At 46.8% G+C, this 19001-nt stretch overlaps 1 protein-coding gene across 3 annotated transcripts in view; it reads right to left on the reverse strand.

Moving 5' to 3' along the window:
* KDM3A (lysine demethylase 3A) overlaps window positions 1–19001 on the reverse strand; it is a 57824-nt gene that overhangs the window by 4049 nt on the left and 34774 nt on the right. For 2 of the 3 annotated variants that reach the window (XM_008254152.4, XM_051836598.2), the window contains exons 12-21: window positions 15938–16152; window positions 12593–12745; window positions 12361–12456; window positions 11975–12102; window positions 9943–10138; window positions 7934–8106; window positions 7038–7274; window positions 6452–6623; window positions 5567–5654; window positions 4535–4665 (exon numbers count right to left, since the gene is read on the reverse strand). In XM_008254152.4, the coding sequence (XP_008252374.2) occupies window positions 4535–4665; window positions 5567–5654; window positions 6452–6623; window positions 7038–7274; window positions 7934–8106; window positions 9943–10138; window positions 11975–12102; window positions 12361–12456; window positions 12593–12745; window positions 15938–16152 (1589 nt within the window). The remainder of the gene's footprint in view (window positions 1–4534; window positions 4666–5566; window positions 5655–6451; window positions 6624–7037; window positions 7275–7933; window positions 8107–9942; window positions 10139–11974; window positions 12103–12360; window positions 12457–12592; window positions 12746–15937; window positions 16153–19001) is intronic. The other variant, XM_051836602.2, reaches the window with a different exon arrangement.

A 19001-nucleotide genomic window follows, 5' to 3' on the forward strand; every position in this document is an offset into this window, starting at 1 on the left:
ACAGTTCTGGGTGAAACTACTGAGAAGAAAATTCTTAGATGAATCAAATGTGCTGGAAAAGAAAGAAGGAGTACTCAAAGCCAAACACCAGAAGGCAGACAGACGGAGCAGTGAATCTAAGGCTAGGATTTCCCACGGGGACATCTGTTTAAGCAGGTGAGCTCAAGCTTGGGAGTCTACAGTCAGTGTTGTAGCGCAGCAGGCTAAGCCCACCACCCACAACGCCAGCATCCCATAGTTATCTAAGGGCTGGTTTGAGTCCTGGCTGCTCTGCTTCCAATCCAGCTCCCTGCGAGTGTGCCCGGAAAAGCAGCAGATGGCCTAAGTACCTGGGCCTCTGCCAGCCACATGGGAGGGAGACTCAGATGGAACTCCAAGCTCATGGCTTTGGCCTGGCCCTGCCCTGGCCATTGAAGCCCTTTGGGGAATGAACCAGAACATGTAAATTCTCTATCACTCTGCCTTTCAAATAAAGTATTTTTTAAAAAGATTTATTCGAAAAGCAGAGTGGAGAGAGACAGATCTACCATCTGCTGGTTCACTCCCCAAATGGCCGCAACGGCTGGAGCTGGGCCAATCTGAAGCCAGGAGCTTCTGCCAGGTCTCCCACATGGGTGCAGGGGCCCAAGGACCTGGACCATCTTCTGCTTTCCCAGGCACATCAGCAGGGAGCTGGGTTGGAAATGGAGCAGCCAGGACTTGAACCGGCATCCATATGGGATGCTCTGCAGGCAGCGGTTTTACCAGCTATGCCACAGTGATGGCCTCAAAATCTTTAAAAAAAAAAAATCGAGAATCTAGTGGAGTCCTCTTACCCACATGCACCTGAAGCTGGGACCTGAACTGGCTATACTCTGTGCAAGTGGGAACTGTGTCCAACACCTCCCATGGTTCTCTCAGGTGTAAAGGAAAAGTGCTGCCCCCGGGCCACCTCTGGAGAGCACAACACAAACAGCAAGGGTGAGGGCAAAAGCAAGGTCCCGGCAAGTATGGTCTGTGGCTGTACTGCCTAACCCACAGGAATCACCCTGCCACCAGGCCTCCGCCGCCTGAACTGGGAGGGAGCCTGGCTGAGCGAGGGCCGCAGAGGCCTCTTTCTGAACCTGCAGCCTGTGACAAGGCCCCACGGTTGGGAGGCGGGCTTTATTTCTGGCTTGCCTCGTGCTGCACTTATAAAGTAGGAATTAGAATGAAATCACAGGACACATGAGATTATTTTAAAACAGTAGAGGGATGGGTGTTCGGCACTGTCCACATCCCATCTCAGAGTGCCTGGGTTTGAATTCTGGCTCTACTTCTGATTCCGACTTCCTGCTAATGTACATCCTGGAGGCAGGAGATGGCTCAAATACTGGGTCCCTGCCACCCAGATGGAGTTCCTGGCTCCAGGCTTTGGCCTGGCCCAGCCCTGTTGTTGTGCACATTTAGAGAGAGTGGTCCAGTGAGTCACAGAACTCTGCCTAGCAAATAAAAAAGGAAAACAAAACCTGTCAACAGTGAAGAATAAAAGGGAGGTGTTAATAAAACAATTATGTCATAAAATGGGTCATGAGTACATGGGGGAGTCACTGCACCAGACTTTCAAATCTGCGATGCTGACATCCCATAAGAGCACCAGTTTGTGTCCCGCCTACTCCGCTTCTGATCCAGCTCCCTGCTAATGACTTGGGAAAGCAGAAGATGGCCCAAGTGCTTGGGTCCCTGCCACCCACAGGGGAGACCTGGACGAAGCTCCTGACTTCAGCATGGCCCAGTGCTGGCCGCTGTGGTCATCTGTGGACTGAACCAACAAATGAAAGGTCCCTCCCTCATCTCTCCCTCTGTCTTTCAAATAAATAAAAGTCTCTAAAATTTTTTCCAGTGTTTATAAAATTTTTCCACAGTGAAAAGTTAAAATTATTTTTATTGATTTCAAAGGCAGAGAAATAGGGAATAAAATGTCACAAGCAGCATCTTAACCACCACACCAAATACCCCTAGAAAGTAGAATTTAAGAAGAAAATCGGGGACCGGCGCTGTGGCATAGCAGATAAAGCCTGCAGTACCGGCAGTGCCATGTGGGCACTGGTTCCAGGCCGGCCCAAGTCCCTGGGCCCATGCATTCACATGGGAGACCCAGAAGAAGCTCCTGGCTTTGGACTGGCGCAGCTCCAGCCATTGCGGCCATATGGGGAGTGAACCAGTGAATGGAAGACTTCTCTCTCTCTCTCTCGGTCACTTTCAAGCAAATAAAGCTTAAAAAAAAATCAATGTGATACAATATAATTACGTATAGCAGCATAGATAAATATTTGAAAGTCTGATCTATGTAAAGCCTAAAAGCAGGTTAAAAGCTGAACCTGAAAGGGTCACATGCGAAGATGCAAATACGTATGTTAAAATTAGGGGATGAAGACAACTTTAGGAGGATGGCTAAGACCAAGGGGAGGCGAGGACAGGAAAGCAGGTCTCAGCGCCTGAGCTGGGACTGCTTGCTACGCTGGAGGAAACAAGGACGGAAACAACGCCCAAGCAGCCAGTGACCCAGTCCACCTTAACGGCCGCGGCCTTTGCGATGAAGAAGCCCGAGTTCAAAGGGAACCAGATTGTTATAAAGACAGTGGTCTTGGAGAAGGGCGTCCCAGAAAACAGCACGGTTCTATGGAAAACAAAACTCCATGTTCCTGTCTCATACCTGCTGCCCCTTGGTGGTCCTGAGCAGGTTGGTGTCCCTCTTATTATCTGAAATCCTATTTGACTGTAGCTGGAGAGAGGCTGGAATTTAAGCCTGCCCAAAAGAGCCCATGCACTCTGCCTTGACAAATGGAGGAGTCCCAGGCCCATCACCAAATCTTTGAAAAATAACCACTTTGTAGTAATGCTTATGTTCATGAAGCCTGAGGTGTTTGAAAATGAATGTATTTTCAGCCCCCCCATGCACGCTTGCTTCTGGCTGGGAACAGTTTCATCATGGAGCTTTTCTAGAGTAACACTGCCACCTATTCAGGCTGGGGAAACCTGCTGCCAGGCTATGCATCCCAAGCAGGCAGCTGGAACTGAAAACGTCTCAGGCATCCACTAATGTCCCACAGAGCTCCAGGATCGCTATCAAGCATGGACGATGCTCACTATGTGACATCACATCACTGGCTCTGGAGGGAAAACACTTTGATACGCACAGGTGAACAGGCTCTGAAGGACCCGAGGGGAGGAGTTGGTGAGGGAACACTGCAGTCCCACAGCACAGGCAGGGCTCGCTGAGGCTGCCCTCCTGCTGGCGACCCCTCCCCCAGCCTCTGCAGAACATGGTAAAGACACCAGGAGACTGTCCTGTTTGAGCAGGATTGCCTCTCTCAGATCTGAGTTAGAACATGGAAGTAGTTACAGGAGGGAGGAAGGAATAAAACCAAACTAACTTCCAAGAGACCTGGATAAAAAGAATAAATAAAATTCACTGAAAGACTCAAACAATAACTTCACTCAACAATAAATTGTTGGGGGCTGGCACCACAGCGAAGTGGGTAAGGCCACTGCCTGTAGCACCAGCATCGCATATGGGCGCCAGTTCAGAGTCCTGGCTGTTCCATGTCCAATCCAGCTCCCTGCTAATGTGCCAGGCCTGGGCCCCTGCCACCCAACTGAGAGACCCGGGTAAAGCTCTGGATCTGCCTTGGCCCAGCTCCAGCCATTGCAGCCATCTGGGGAGTGAACCAGCAGATGAAGATCTCTATGACTATGCCTTTCAAATAAATGGCCAACCATGATCCAGTCCTCATTAGAGACCACGTGTTAACTGGTTGAGGGTACAGTGACAGCCATGAAACACTACAGCAAATGTAGGAACCAATCTTTCATCCCAGAAATCCTTGTTAACTGAGTTGTATCCATACAAGATTGAATGCCAGTGGTATTTTCAATACTAACTTCTACCCACCAACATAAAACACTACATTTAAGTGTAGATATTAAAACAGCTGGGATGCTAACCTATATATCCACCAACACTGAATTGAGTAAAACTATATTCAGTGATGCACCATGAACCATTAAAACCTACGATACAGGAGCCAGCACTGTGCTTAGCAGGTAAAGCCACCACCTGCAACACCAGCAGCCCACATGGGAGCCAGTTTGAAATTAGGCTGTTCCACTTCTGATCCAGCTTTCTGCCATAGCCTGGGAAAGCAGAAGATGGTTCCCAAGTCCTTGGGCCCCTGCACCCATGTGGGGGACCCAGAAGAAGCTCCTGGCTTGAGATTGGCCCAGCTCCAGCCATTGCAGCCATTTGGGGAGTGAACTAGTAGTTGGAAAATCTCTCTCTGCAATTCCACCTTTCAAATAAGCAACATGGAAGGATGCAGTATAAGACTACATGTAGAAAAGAGAAAAAAAAAATTGCACATGTCCTACAGCTGCCAACTGTGAAAAGGAAATACACACACATGTGGCCAAGGAACAAAAGTAAACATACAAAAATGAAGGCTGTTGCTGTGTTAAGCATTAAGATTATGATCCAGAAAGCAATCTCACTTGTTTCCAGTCATTTCCTCCTTACCATAAGCATTATACATCTTGGGACCCAGATCTGGCCGAACAAAGTAGTTTGGCAACCTGGAGGCCAAGTTCAGTTTGCCGTCTCGCCGTGTGTACTCTGGCAGTGGAATGTTGGCCATCAGATCATCAAACCTAGGACAAGAGAACCAGGAATTTACAAAATTAGCTTTCTTTTCTATTTCTAGTTCATGGTTGTGTGGCTTGTTTCGTTTCTTCTATACCAAAAGGAACAGATCTGTGAGCGTGTAGATGGAGACAGCTGTAGTTAATATACACTACGGTTAGAAGTACAGTCGATAGGAACAAAGCTGTCTTCTTTACCACACAAATGTGTCAAATATATTTCAGATGAAGGAGCTGAGCTATCACTAACTGCCAGGAAGTGACAATAGGGGCTGGCTTAGTACTGTGCAGAGGGTTAAGCCTCTGGCAACTCTGGCATCCCACACTGGTTCGAGTTCTGGCTGCTCCACTTCCAATCCAGCTCTCGGCTAATGCACCTGGGAAGGCATCGGAAGATGGCCCAAGTGGGAGACCTGGATGGCGTTGCTGGTTCCTGGCTTCAGCTTGACCCAGCCCTGGCCATTGTGGCCATCTGGGAAGTGAACCAATGGATGGAAGATCTCTAACTCTGCCTTTCAAATAATTGTGAGGATCCTCTTTTCAAGGTTTCAAACTCATATCAGGAGAAGAGATTTCCCAATTCAGATATCTTGTCATCTAACTCAATGGTGTGGTTGACACATCTGATCCCACGACTGCCCCCAAACAGCCTTGCAGTTCAAGGCAGCCCCGTTCCTGGCACGGCACTACCCTGGAGAATGTGTGGTAGTCTCCTTAGCCTGACCTGGAAGATCCTCATCTCATTTAAAAATGTACACCTCTCCAAAGGTTACAGACTAGAAGTGAAAAATCTGTACCAGTAGAACTATGAAAACTTCGTTTCTCCAAAAACTATTATCTTACTTCCTCAAAAAAGAATTTACCCTACCAAGGTAAGAACAGAATTCTTTCTCCCCACTTTCCGTCATACCTGGAAGGCATCATATCTCTGAAATCTTCTCCTGGTGGCCAGTCCTTAAGTTTCAACACCATTGGTTCTTTATCATTTTTCAAACGATCTGAAAGGAAATTGGAAAAAATGAAATTATTATTTTTAACTCAAAAAGAGAAAAATGACAAATGTGTATTTTATACCTCAACAATGCAAATAAAATCTGTGAATTTTTATAACCTGATACACTGAGTATACAAATATTATTTTCCCCCATCCTGCCAGTTGCCAACCATTGTACATTGACAGTGTCAAGAAAACCATTTGTACCTAGAGGCAGCAAAATAAATATTCCCGACTCAATGATTTGTTTGAGAATTCTTTCTTTTCTAGATGCTTACTTAGTAAACTGCTACTTGTTCTTTGAGATTCAGCCACTCCCCTTTGCCCATTACACACAAGGGTGTTTCCGCAGTTGTTCCTCCCATATCCAGTCTGTTCCTCCTGTAGAATATTCTGGAAGAAGCAAGCAGCTTCCTGACTAACCAACAGCAATAAGCTTCAACAATCAAAGGCCAAAGGTGTTTAGTAACCCCAGTTTTCTGAGGCCAGCATGAAACGGAAATGACTTGTTTGGCTCAGAGACCTAGACCATGTGCTGCTCTGTCCAGGGACTACAAGGCCCAGCAGCCCTCCCGCCCCCTATCTTCTGGGCAGCACCCGTAAGGTTCATCAGAACTATTTGCTTCTAATAAAATTACCACCTGTTGTAATGCCTCAGTTCAAAAGCATGAACTTTGTGAAAACAAGTAGGGAGGGGACACAGACACTAACTTTAAATTCCAAAGCCCTGGCCAATGCTGCTGCCACCACAGAAGGGCCCCAACCCCCTAGGAATCCCTCCGGCAGAGCTTCCGTACATACTTGGAACATCTTCAAATCCATCCCAGAAGTCTCCTACTGTGGCGCCTGTGATGATTTCATTGGTCCTACAATTCACTAGGTCGACTTCCTGCTCACCAAACTCTTTCCTGAAGGATTCGGGTTTCCAAAGCTCAGTGTTCAATTTATGATGCACTCCTGACACCATCACTGGCTAAAGAAGACAAGGGAGGCTTTAGTCTGAACTCGGCCACCCCTGCCCACGTCCACAGGCAGTTCCTCTTCATGTGGCTTGCGTTGGCCTCAGTCAGCCTCTTCACGCACTCCCCCTTCCCCTGCTAAAGTTCACAACATAAGACCACCAAGCCTGGGTATACCTGTCAATTACCCATTGACTACTGGCTGGAAACAATCAAAACCTCATTGGAAAAAGACAGCTCAGGAAAGCCTGCTAAACAAAATAAGACTCAGCCACACCCTGCCCTAATTATATCTGCCCAAAAACAATGGAGCATAAAAATCAGAGGTGAGGAGATGCCATCTGAAAAGCTGGCGTGGGATTCTTTGAAGTCTGCTAATGAGCCGAGAGGGGAACCTGGACTGGGCTGGGAGCAGAAGCCTTGATTACCTGCCCTTGTTTCCAGCACTCCCGAAACACATTCCAGTTGCTCTTGTTGTTGGGATCTTGCAAGCACAGCAAGCGATTATCACACAGCCAGTAGTGAGGGGTGTCGAAGCCCAGAATGCTGGGCTTGATCGTCAGGCCTTGAGGCCTCTTAGCCACTTCAGTAGAAGTCTTGTTTTGTACCAAAGAGGCAAAGATGTCATCAAGGATTTTTGGTGTATTCTTGAGACCATTTTCTGTCTGAATTTGAAATAGAACACATGTCTTAAATAGGATGCTTCCCACCATCAAAACACCCAGTCCTTCATGATGATAAGTATGCATGACATATCCGAGGAGAGTCCAAGCTAGGACCCCAGCTAAAGAGGCAAGTCCCAGGGCCAGTGCAGGAGCAGCAGGTAAAGCCGCTACATCCCATATGGGTGGCCTGTTCAGGTCCCAGCTGCTCCACTTCTCATCCAGCTCTCTGCTCAGCAGTGGATGGCCCAAGTGCTTGGGCCCGCACAGCCACGTGGGAGAGCTAGAAGAAGCTCCTGGCTCCTGTTTTCATATCGGTCCAGCTCTGGCTGTTGTGGCCATCTGGGGAGTGAACCAGCGAATGGAAGACTCCCCCCACCCCCAGCCCTCTGTCTCACTGTAACGCTGCCTTTCAAATAAATAAAATTTAAGAGGCAAGTCCCCTGCCCCATCTGACATTACAAGTGGGTACAGGAGAAAATGCTGTGGGAGGAAGAGGCCCAGGCCAATACTCTAGCCGGTCACAGCCATCTGCCAGTGCTCAGCCCTCTGTGCCCACGAGGTAAGCATGCATTCCTATCCTTTCGACTTTGTTTCAGTCTCTCTAGTCACTTCCCGCTGTGTTTCAGTGCAAGTCCATAAAGTGGAGAACACACACACACCTTTCCTGCAGAGGAATTCAAGAGATTTCGGAGGAAACCAGAGTTGTTGTTGCTTACAGGCGTCAAAATTGTGCTGTTAAAGGTATGCAGGGCCGTGCTGGATTTGCTCAAAGGAGGGAGGGGTGGGAGGCATTTGATTTCATTCTTTAAAATTGGCATCGTTGGTTGTTTTTCTAAAACAAAACCAAAAACATCCACATGAAAAAGCACTCTGGAAGACACATTCATCACCTTTTAATAGAATTACTGTAGAACCTGACTTTCATTCACTGGAACCAAAGACTTAAGGAGCAATTCTTCATGATAATATTTAGACAGTGATTGCCAATAGATGCTAATATACAGCCAACATCCAGGTAATGACCACACTAAATGATGTCTTCCATTTTCTGTTTCTGGTATATAAAAAACAACTGACTTCTGTAAACTGACCTTGTATCTAGTAAGCTGGATGGTATGTTTAGGAAAGGTAGGTTCATTTGCATTTTTCACATTACTGCCTACAAATACTGACAGCTTCTTCACCACACCACCTCACTGTAGCTTTTTATTTTCTGGCTTTACTATAGTGGCCCAGACTTCTAGTACAATTCTTAATAAAGTAATATCTGATAGTAGGTATACTTATATCATTCCTCAACCAAGAGGGAAACTATTAAAAATATTCAATTAAAGAAATTCAACTGGCCGGCACTGCGGCTCACTAGGCTAATCCTCCGCCTTGCGGCGCCGGCACACTGGGTTCTAGTCCCGGTTGCCCCTCTTCCAGGCCAGCTCTCTGCTGTGGCCAAGGAGTGCAGTGGAGGATGGCCCAAGTGCTTGGGCCCTGCACCCCATGGGAGACCAGGAGAAGTACCTGGCTCCTGCCTTCGAATCGGCACGGTGCACCAGCCACAGTGCACCAGCCGCGGCGGCCATTGGAGGGTGAACCAACGGCAAAAGGAAGACCTTTCTCTCTGTCTCTCTCTCAATGTCCACTCTGCCTGTCAAAAAATAAAAAAAATTAAAACAAACAAAAAAGAAATTCAACTATTATTTATGATGCTTACTGTCAGGTTTTTGTAGAAACTCCTGATTAAGGATATTCCCTTCTGAAGAGTTTTTAAAAAAATCATATATAGGTATTTTACTAAATGTCTTTCTGAATCTTATTACACATGCTGGGGCCAGCATGTGGCACAGCGGGTAAAGCCATCACCTGTGACATCGGCATCCCATATGGGCGCTAGTTCAAGTCCCGGCTGCTCCACTTCCAACCCAGCTCTCGGGAACAGCCTGGGAAAGCAGTGGAAGATGGCCCAAGTGCTTGGGTCCCTGCTACCCTCATGGGAGACTTGGAGGAAGCTCCTGGCTTTGGCCTGGCCCAGCCCCAAACGTTGTAGCAATCTGGGGAGTGAACCAGCAGATGGAAAACCCTTCTCTCCCTCTCTAACTCTCAGATTTCTTTTTGAATGTTACATTGCACCTGCATTTCTGGAAAAACCCTGCTTGGTCATGCTATGTAATTCCTGTATTTATGGTATCAAATTTGATTTATTAAAATTTTGTGTAGTATATTTGCATGAATGAAATTTACCTGCCATTTTCCTCTTGTAACAGAGCCAGAAATCATAATTCTCAACTGTAAACTACTTTTGACTCCAAAGTCCATGTTCCTAAAATTAACATCAAGTATTCCAAGATAATTGCACAGAGGACAGAAAAAAATCCTAAAGCAACGCATTCCAGGTTAGACAAACAGGCCTACATGCAGGACAGAAACAGAAATCACTGCTCCTAATGAGTCTCAGACCAGTCTCACTTCAATCTCATCAGTCTCAACCTTACCCAGAGTTCCACCAGCAGCAAGCGCTCTTTGGTGCTTTCAAAAGCACTTTCACTTGTGGCGGTTCCAGAGTGACAAAGGAGTCACTTTCCATGACGCGAGACTTCTAACCACGGTTTTCCTCAGAGCTACGGAGGTGCCCAGTCTCTCCATGAACAGACTGAAGTAGCAGGAGCATACTCACCCTTGTTTTCTTTGTTGACGTTGCCACTGGTCAGGTCTGCCAGCCAGTTTAAAGGAGACGGACTGGCCGGACAGGCGGCCTTCACGCCACCCACTGGCTTGCAGGCTGCTTCCCCACCCGCGGCAGCTGGCTCCGGCACCGGGGGGCTCTGCTGGAGCGCCGCACCAACGGCCAGTTTTTCTCCCGCTGGGGAAGTCTATGTTAAGCACAAAGGGGAATCTGACATCAACCGCAGAATGACGGTCTCCTTTCTGCACCCTCTCCCACAATAGCCCAGCAGGAGGTAAATATTCAAAATAAAACCAGCACAGCTGCAGTTGTCCTGCAGTGATGGGGCAGAGCTACCAGGCAGGAAAGATTTTCATCTGTAGCTTCTGAGTAGTACTAATGAAAACCCAAGACACGCTAGCAACTTCAGCCTTCTCCCTCCACCACTTCACCATCAGTCTCGTGCTGTACATACCCCTCTCTCTCCCTGTACCATGCTGCTTCAAAATGACCCCAGAATCCAGAACAGCACTCAAGCCAAGGTTGCAGAATGAACGAATGAGGGGAGGAAGGAGAGGAAAAGCTGACTCAGAAGGGAACGTAACAGAGAGATGAGGAAATGCTCCTTTCACTTGCCTGAAACGCGTGAGCAGGAGCTCTTAGAAGAACTCATTTATAAACTGAAAAGAAAAACTAAAACTTGGAAATGATACACCATTACTGTTCTTTTTAAAAAATGCTGTGGGGGCAGGCATTGTGACCCACTGGGCTAAACCACTGCTTAGGATACCCACATCCCTTATCAGAGTGCCTGGGATGGAGTCCTGCCTCCGCTTCAGCTCCCTGCTAATGCACACCCTGGGAAGCAGCAGATGATGGCTCAACTGCTTGGGTCCCTGCCAACCAAACGGGAGACCTGAAGGAGTTCTTCTGGCCTTGGCCTTGCCCAACCCTGAACAAAGTAAACCACTGCATAGAAGACTTCCCTCTCAGTTTGCCTTTCTTTCAAATAAATATACATGTCTTTTTATTAAAAATAAAGAAACCTGCCTTGATGATTCAGCTGGTGAGTTTATACATATATGAAAACCAGGAATAAGAATATCAGTATATAGGGCTGGCACTGTGACATAGTGGGTAAAACCACCACCTGCAGTGCTGGCATCCCATATGGGCACTGGTTTGAGTCCCGGCTGCTCCACTTCCAATCCATCTCTCTGCTATGGCCTGGGAAAGCAGTGGAAGATGGCCCAACTACTGGAGCCCCTGCACCCACGTGGGAGGCACTGAGAAAACTCCTGATTCACACAGCACCAGCCATTGCAGCCACCTGGGGAATGAACCAGCGGATGACCTCCCTCTCTCTCTCTCTCTGTAATTCTGCCTTCCAAATAAATAATTAAATCTTTAGCTCAGTTCTGATCTCAAAAACAACCTTCAACTGCTCCGTGCTGTTTTCAGCACCACAGCTGTATGAACACGTGAACCAAATTTCTAAGTATTAAAAACAAATGTGGGATCATGATAACTGGGTCAAGAGACAGAAGTGGACAACGGGGCAGATGCAATGGAGGAATGAGAGGGATGCCACAGCAAGAGGCATGGGACAAAGAGAATGTACTTTTTACACCGAGTGATGGGTCCGTGTTCATTTCATTATTTCCTTTAAATCTTCACATATTGGTAAAATACATTTAGTAATTTAAAATATTCTAAAGCTTTGCTGAATTATTTTAATTCTGTAAAACACATGAGAAGTTTTTAAAACCCATATAAAATTCGATAGCAAGATAAGACTATAAAAGAAGTTTTTGTTTTTTCAAGAAAAAAAATTATAAAATCTACTTAAAGAGGCCACAGATGAGATCCACAAAGTAATGGGAGAAGTGGGAGTAGGTCTCTGAACTGTCTCATGAGACTGGCAAATTCTCCCCACTGACGGCTGTCCCCACGTTCCTTTCAAACATACTGTAGAAGTCCCTGGGTTACTTTAAAAGACAGACAACAATCACAAGGATGGTGAATCTAGCAAAAGCAGCAATACCTGTTTTATGTCTTCCTTTGAGGCTGGCTTTGAAAAGAGTTTGAACTGCCTGTTTGAACAGGGACAATTTGCCTTTATTCCCCATTTTGCTCTTACAGAATGAACAATGTCTCCAACATCATAGAGGGCTAAAAAAAGGGCAAAGGCACACATCTGAGCAAGGGTATCAGGCACTTTGAACCTCAACATCACAGAGTTGACACTGCAGCAAGGTGCCCCCCCACCCCGCCATGATGCCTTCCGCAATGCACAAAACCGTCCATTAAGATCTTAACCAAAAGGTGCTGCCAACATCCCAGGACACACTTCAGGATAATTTACTAAAACCCAGCCCCTAGGAGTTAACCAAGACAAGGGGAAAGGAAACCGCTCATCACATGAAATACCTTTTCCAGGAATGATCTGTGTAGGCATTAAGTTTTCTGGCTCATGTATCTGACTCTTCACACATCTTAACCAAGAGAAAGTCTTGTAAGCAGCACCTGCAAATAATGGTCTTGTAGTTAACTGTTCTTCCGGGACCCTGGCCCCACATGCTTCGGAAATCCATCAACCACTCATCAACAAGGGTTTAATTTAAGTGTTAGGGGGCTAGAGGAGAATTAAGTCCGTTCTCACCCTGTTGGCAATTCTTCTTCTTCATCCGGTAGCAATCCACACACACTCCGAACCCACACCGAGGACACACCCAGTGCAGATTGAAGATGGTGGTGTCACACACATCACACATTTCTCGTACACCTTTGACAGCTCGCTTCCAAGCAACCTGTCCTGCAAAAATCAACAGCTCACTTAGTCTTGGGGAGGACAGGGCTTCTGAAGTCAAATGTGAGGGGCATGGGATGGGGAGCTGCCATTCCCCTCTGTGAGATGAGAGTTCAGCCCTCATCAGAGACACTGTCCCCACACCCAGGAAGCTCTCCTGCGTTCCTTCAGCAATCCCATCCACTTTTCTTCACACTGTAGATGTGGGCCTATTCGCACTGTGTGGACTCAGGCAGTCTTGCCTCCCACCAGGGAGACTGAATCCACCGGTGCAGAGCCCCATTCCGCCTGCACAGCGAGTGCAGACACAGGTAACACAGCGGTGGTTCCGACCTTTCGGTCCTGAGTCCCTGTAAGGCTCTGAAGGCAGCATGGGGAAAGCTTTCTCCGAGAGGGGTGCGGGGGTGGGGAATCTACTCACACACACACATATCCAACAATCAGCAGAGAGTATCATGTTAAGTACGGGACGCTCTGAGCTGGGCAGGCCACTGGGCCCCTCTCCTTGGCATGGAAGAGTATCCATCCAGGTGCCCTATCCGGGTATCAGAGAGCTTGCAGAGTACGAGCAAAGGGAGGACACGTTTGTGAGTCACAGAGAAGCCCAGCATCTGCTGGCCAGGAAAACCCCTCCTGTCAGTCCTGGACCAATCCTGCTGCACTGTTCTGCACAGAGGATCTTTCTTGTGACCCAGTCTGGGATCAAGCCATTATTTTCTTTAAATGACTACACACCTGTCTGCACCAAACGACGCCCACTGCCGAGGGAACTTGTGACATTTCGTTATAGTGTAACAATCCAGGCACAATCCCTAGGGTTTTATTCGGCCTTTTTTTTTTATTTTACTTTTTTTTTTTTTTTTTGACAGGCAGAGTGGACAGTGAGAGAGAGAGAGAGAGAGAAAGGTCTTCCTTTTTGCCGTTGGTTCACCCTCCAATGGCCACCGCGGCTGGTGTGCTGCGGCTGGCACACCACGCTGATCCGATGGCAGGAGCCAGGTGCTTCTCCTGGTCTCCCATGCAAGCACAGGGCCCAAGCACTTGGGCCATCCTCCACTGCACTCCCTGGCCACAGCAGAGAGCTGGCCTGGAAGAGGGGCAACCAGGACAGAATCCGGCGCCCCGACCGGGACTAAAACCCGGTGTGCCGGCGCCGCAAGGCGGAGGATTAGCCTAGTGAGCCGTGGCGCTGGCTTATTCGGCCTTTTTACAAACGAGATTTTATGAATTTCATCTTGGCCACTTGGGTTAGATTCTTATCTCTAGCCACCCACTAAGTGACTGTGGCTGAAAGCGGAGTACAGTAGGAAGTCTGAGATCTGCCTCCTGATCTCAGGATCAGAGCGAAGCCCCTTGTGGGTATGGTGTAGCCTATACCATCACTCACAGAACCAAGAGAGAGGGACAGGATAATCAAAAGGCAAGGAGGAAAGTTGATCACATTTAAATCTTCAAGGAGGAGATAATTTGTTTATACTCTTAAAAAAAAAATCACTATGTGCCTTTTCCTGTATGGAAAAAAAATACATTTTTCAGATGACTCATCCAAAGGAAAGAAAAAACATCACTTGCTTACAATAGTCCTGCTGAAGCCACTAATATGTTCCAAAGAGGTATCTATAGTGCAGTTGTTTACGTACTGCCAACAGACCAGCTACATATGAATGCTTTCCACATCTGTCACACATACTTACATGTGTCTAATAAGGACATTTTTTGTCTCTACTGAAAATGGCGAAGTAGTACCACTTGTCCTAAATAGACTGCAGGAGGGGGCCGGCACTGTGGCATAGCTGGTAAAGCCACCACCCGAGGTGCCAGTATCCCATAGATGCCAGTTCGAGTCCTGGCTGCTCTACCTTCAATTCAGCTCTCTGCTATGGCCTGGGAAAGCAGCAGCAGATGGCCCAAGTCCTTGGGTCCCTGCACCCATGTGGGAGACCTGCAAGAAGCTCCTGGCTTTGGATCAGCCCAGCTCCGGCTGTTGTGGCCATTTGGGGAGAGAACCAGCAGATGAAGACTTCAATCCAGCTCTCTGCTATGGCCTGGGATAGAGTAGAAGATGGCCAAGTGCTTGAGCCCCTGCACCCATGTGGGAGACTGGGAGGAAGCTCCTGGCTCCTGGCTTCGGATCTGCCCAGCTCCAGCCATTGTGGCCAACTGGGGAGTGAACCAGAGGATGGAAGACTTTCTCGCTCTCTCCCTCTCACCATCTGTAACTCTACCTCTCAAATAAAAAAAACAAACAAACAAACAAAAAAAAAAACAACAACAACAAAAAAACAAAACCTTATGCCTCTGCTACCCTCAAAGGGAAAATTCCGAAGCTGCTCTTTCCTTCTGGTTGCCCACTCCTCTGTGAGCTCTGCACTCCTGTTGCCAGGAACGCCGCAGCTCCTGTTCCTGGACTCCGAGATGCAGCAGCATCCGTACCTATCCCCTAACAACTGTATACAAAGCTAGCTTCAACTGCTCTCTGGTAGCTACAACCAGATTCTTCACTAAGACTGATGCGGATGCTTGCTTTCAACCATCTTTGGCTATGTACAATCTGAAAAGACCTACACCAAAGCAATGAAAACACTTCAGCTTTAACTTTGAGCCATTTCAGAACATGGTGTCCTGGTGTCGCGATGTCACAGCTCTAATGTGTCGCCCACACTGGCCCCTACAGTTTACTGGGCTGCCAGGTGAGTGAGAGAGTGCTCCCAAGGAGTGGAGGACACACACATGCCCAGCTTGCACCGACAAGTGTATTGCCTTCAAATCTCCACTCCAGCAGAATCAGTTTCATCTGAGCTTGTGTCCACCGTTACACCCGGGCCCTGCCCTACAGACTCTGCCTCAAGAGATCGATTTCTATTTTGAGACGTACTTCTGATTAGGAGTCTTTGTCACATGCCATCCTGAGGCCTCATCCCCTTCTGATGAGGCTGCACTGCTGGTGAGGCTGAGCAGTCCATCGCCACCTCACATTTACCTTCCCTAACAAAAAGAAGTTCTACTCCTTTGAAAAGGGCCCCAAAATAAACTTTATAGACAGGTCATCGACTGGTTAAAATTCAGGAAAAATGCAATCTTATACCAAAGTCATCTAAACTGGGTGAAAATGAAACTCACACATTGGGATCTAGGTGTCACTTAGGAACAAAAATCAATTTGGACTCAAAACTCCTACCCCCTAAGAGATGCTCTTACTGTGTGGTTCAATGGTTGACATGGCTTCCTTTTCAGAAATCACCATTTGACAGAAGTGGTCTCCGATGTTGGCCAGGATGTATTTGGCTGTGTCCAGATCAGTCCCCACAACGTTTCTGGTCAAAGGCAACCACAAGCCAATCGCCTCAGAGTCATACTTATTTGGTGTTAAGAAGCCTTCTACTCGCAACACACCATGTTTGTTGAATTGTAACCTAGAAATGGAGGGAAAAAATATGTAGGTACGTATGTGCCCACAAAACTGATCCATGACTTGCAATTACTAGTTTAATAAATAAGGTCCTTTCCAGTTTCCTGTAATCTCCATGGCTATTTACAGTCTATTGTTACCCAGCAATGTCGACAGAAAGGGTAAGAAACAAGTTAAAAGTAAGTTGTTCCCCAAAAAGCAAGGAGGGAGGGAGAAGAAAGACATGCATTTGTACTCAAACCAAGATACAATCGCACTGCCTCCTGGACAGTTGTTCAACCTGTCAGACTTGGGGCTTAAGAACAAGGAAAATCACAAGTTACCACAGGAGTAAGCTGATAACAAACAGGTGACAAATAATCTGATTGGATCTGGATATAACTACTGCTTCACAGGTAAAGCGCCACAAGGACACGGTAACCCTAGCCAGTCATGAAGTAACGGCCACACTGCTCTGTGAGGTACTCTGCACGCACTCCGTGAGCTTGTGAGAGGAGCAGGAGAGGCGCGAGCACGTCCTCAGTATTTGTATTCTATACCTGAGAACACCTGAGCTTTTTAACAAGCTACACGTTATTTTTGAAAATTTTAAAGCACAATATTATGTATTTCTAGTTGGAGGCACAAGAAAGACAAAAAACACATAGCAAAGGAGGGTGTGACAGACATGACAGTCAGTCTCATAAGAGGGGAGGAAGAAGTGTTGCGTATGAGTTTCGGGGGGCTAATATGAAGAGGACTTCATGGTACAAATAGTAACTGCGCTGACCACGCAAGAAAAGGCAGGTAATGGATAAGAAAAGTTTATATGCAGAAGATAGTAATTCATACAAAAGCAAGAAAAATACAGGTGACTTAAGTGATAGTAGAATATCAGATTAGACCAAAGGGCTTAGACACATAGGTAAGGAACAGGAATAAGTTGGGGTCAATTGATGAAAGCTTTCAACAATTTGCTGGGGACCCCGATTTCCTTAGGCACTGGATGCTACTCAAACTTTCTGAGCCTGTGAGACAAAGTCTGGTTTAGAGAAAACATGGAAAAGACAAGAGACTAGCACCTGCATAACGGATACACATCTACTTCAAGTTCAAGGAGAGATGCAAGCTTGTAACTGATAGCCTGAATTAGAGCGACAAAGCTAAAAACTCATGATGGCCACCTCACAGGGAGAGGGAATGGCACCAAGGCCTGGTAAGTGAGCTTCACCATGGTGACCCTACTCCCAGTCTGGTTTCACCTGCAGGGGAGTTTCATGAGGCAGCTCTGGCCAGCCTCACTTTAAGTATCAGGGGAAAGCTAATTTATGATTTTTTTTTAAAGATTTATTTTTTATTTGTTGAAAGAGAGAGGGAGGGACTGACAGAAAAAGAGATCTTCCATCTGCTGGTTCACTCCCCAAATGGCCCAAATGGCCAGGGCTAGGCCAGACTGACACCAGGAGCTTCTTCTAGGTCTCCCACATGGGTGCAGTGGTCTAAGCACTTGGGCCATCTTCTACTGCTTTCCCAGGCACATCAGCAGGGAACTGGATGAGAAGTGGAGCAGCCAGGCCGCGAAACAGTGCCCCTATGGGATGCTGGCATTGCAGAGGACAGGTTTACCTGCCACGCCACAATACTGGCCCCTATGATACTGTTTTACCAAAGAGTCTGTTCCAGTTTCTCTTAGACAGCTTATGCTATGCAATATTAAGAAAAGACCCTGGGGGCCAGTGCTGTGGCAAAGTGGATCAAGTCGCCACCTGCAATGCCAGAATCCCATATGGGCACCAGTTTGGGTCCCTGCTGCCCCACTTCTGATCTAGCTCTTGGCTATGGCCTGGAAAGGCAATGGAGGACAGTCCAAGACTTTGGGCCCTTGCAACTGTGGGAGACCCAGAAAAAGCTCCTGGCTTCAGATCAGCTCAGCTCTGGCCATTGCAGCCATCAGGGGAGTAAACCAGTGGATGGAAGACCTTTGTCTCTCTGTCTGCCTTTCAAATAAATAAATATTTAAAAAAAAAAAAAAAAAAAAAAAAAAAAAAAAAGACAAGACCTTCCTTGGCCAGTACTGTCGCATAGCAGGTAAAGCAGCTGCCTGTGATGTCAGCATCCCTTATGAGTGCCAGTTTGTCTCCCAGCTGCTCCACTTCCCATCCAACTCCTTGTTAATGTGCCTGGGAAAAGCAGCAGAAGACAACCTGAGTGTCTGGGTACCTGTGACCCATGTAGGAGACCCAGATGAAGCTCCTGGCTTGGTGACTCAGCCCTGGTTGTTGAGGCCATCTGGGGTGTGACCCAGCAGGTGGAAAATCTCTGTGTCTCTCCCTCTCTGTCTCTAACTCTGCTTCTCAAATAAATTAAAAAACAAAAACAAAGAACAGTATGACAGCTCTAGATGATGCTACTCACAAGCTTTGTCATGTGCTTTTGATTTACTCAGGAATTAGTAGGGTCAAACCAACATCTGAAAAACTCTACTGCACTAAGTTAGCCTGAATCTGAAAGTCACCAGCACAGCTACAACGAATGATTAAATTACTTGTGTGTTTAATTCAGCTCCTCAGCAATCTTTTAATAATAAGATCAAAGTTTGTTCAAATTTTAATTTAGAAGGAAAGGAGAGGAGGAGAGTAGGAAGAAATTAAAGTCAGTACTAGCTGAACCTGAATGTATCTAGGTTTCTGAGATAATGAATTATATCTAATGTTCATCTACATTCAGCAAAACATTGTTCACTTATGTCAAAAAAAAAAAAAAACAGAAGATAAGGCTGCCCATTTCTTCACTCAGGAAGGAAAAGTTTAAAGAAACTGAATTTGACTTTTTTAAAAAACTGGATATAAATAAAAAAAGTTTTGTTTATAAAAT

The sequence above is a fragment of the Oryctolagus cuniculus genome, chromosome 2, assembly GCF_964237555.1.
Source record: "Oryctolagus cuniculus chromosome 2, mOryCun1.1, whole genome shotgun sequence".
NCBI classification, from domain to species: domain Eukaryota; kingdom Metazoa; phylum Chordata; class Mammalia; order Lagomorpha; family Leporidae; genus Oryctolagus; species Oryctolagus cuniculus.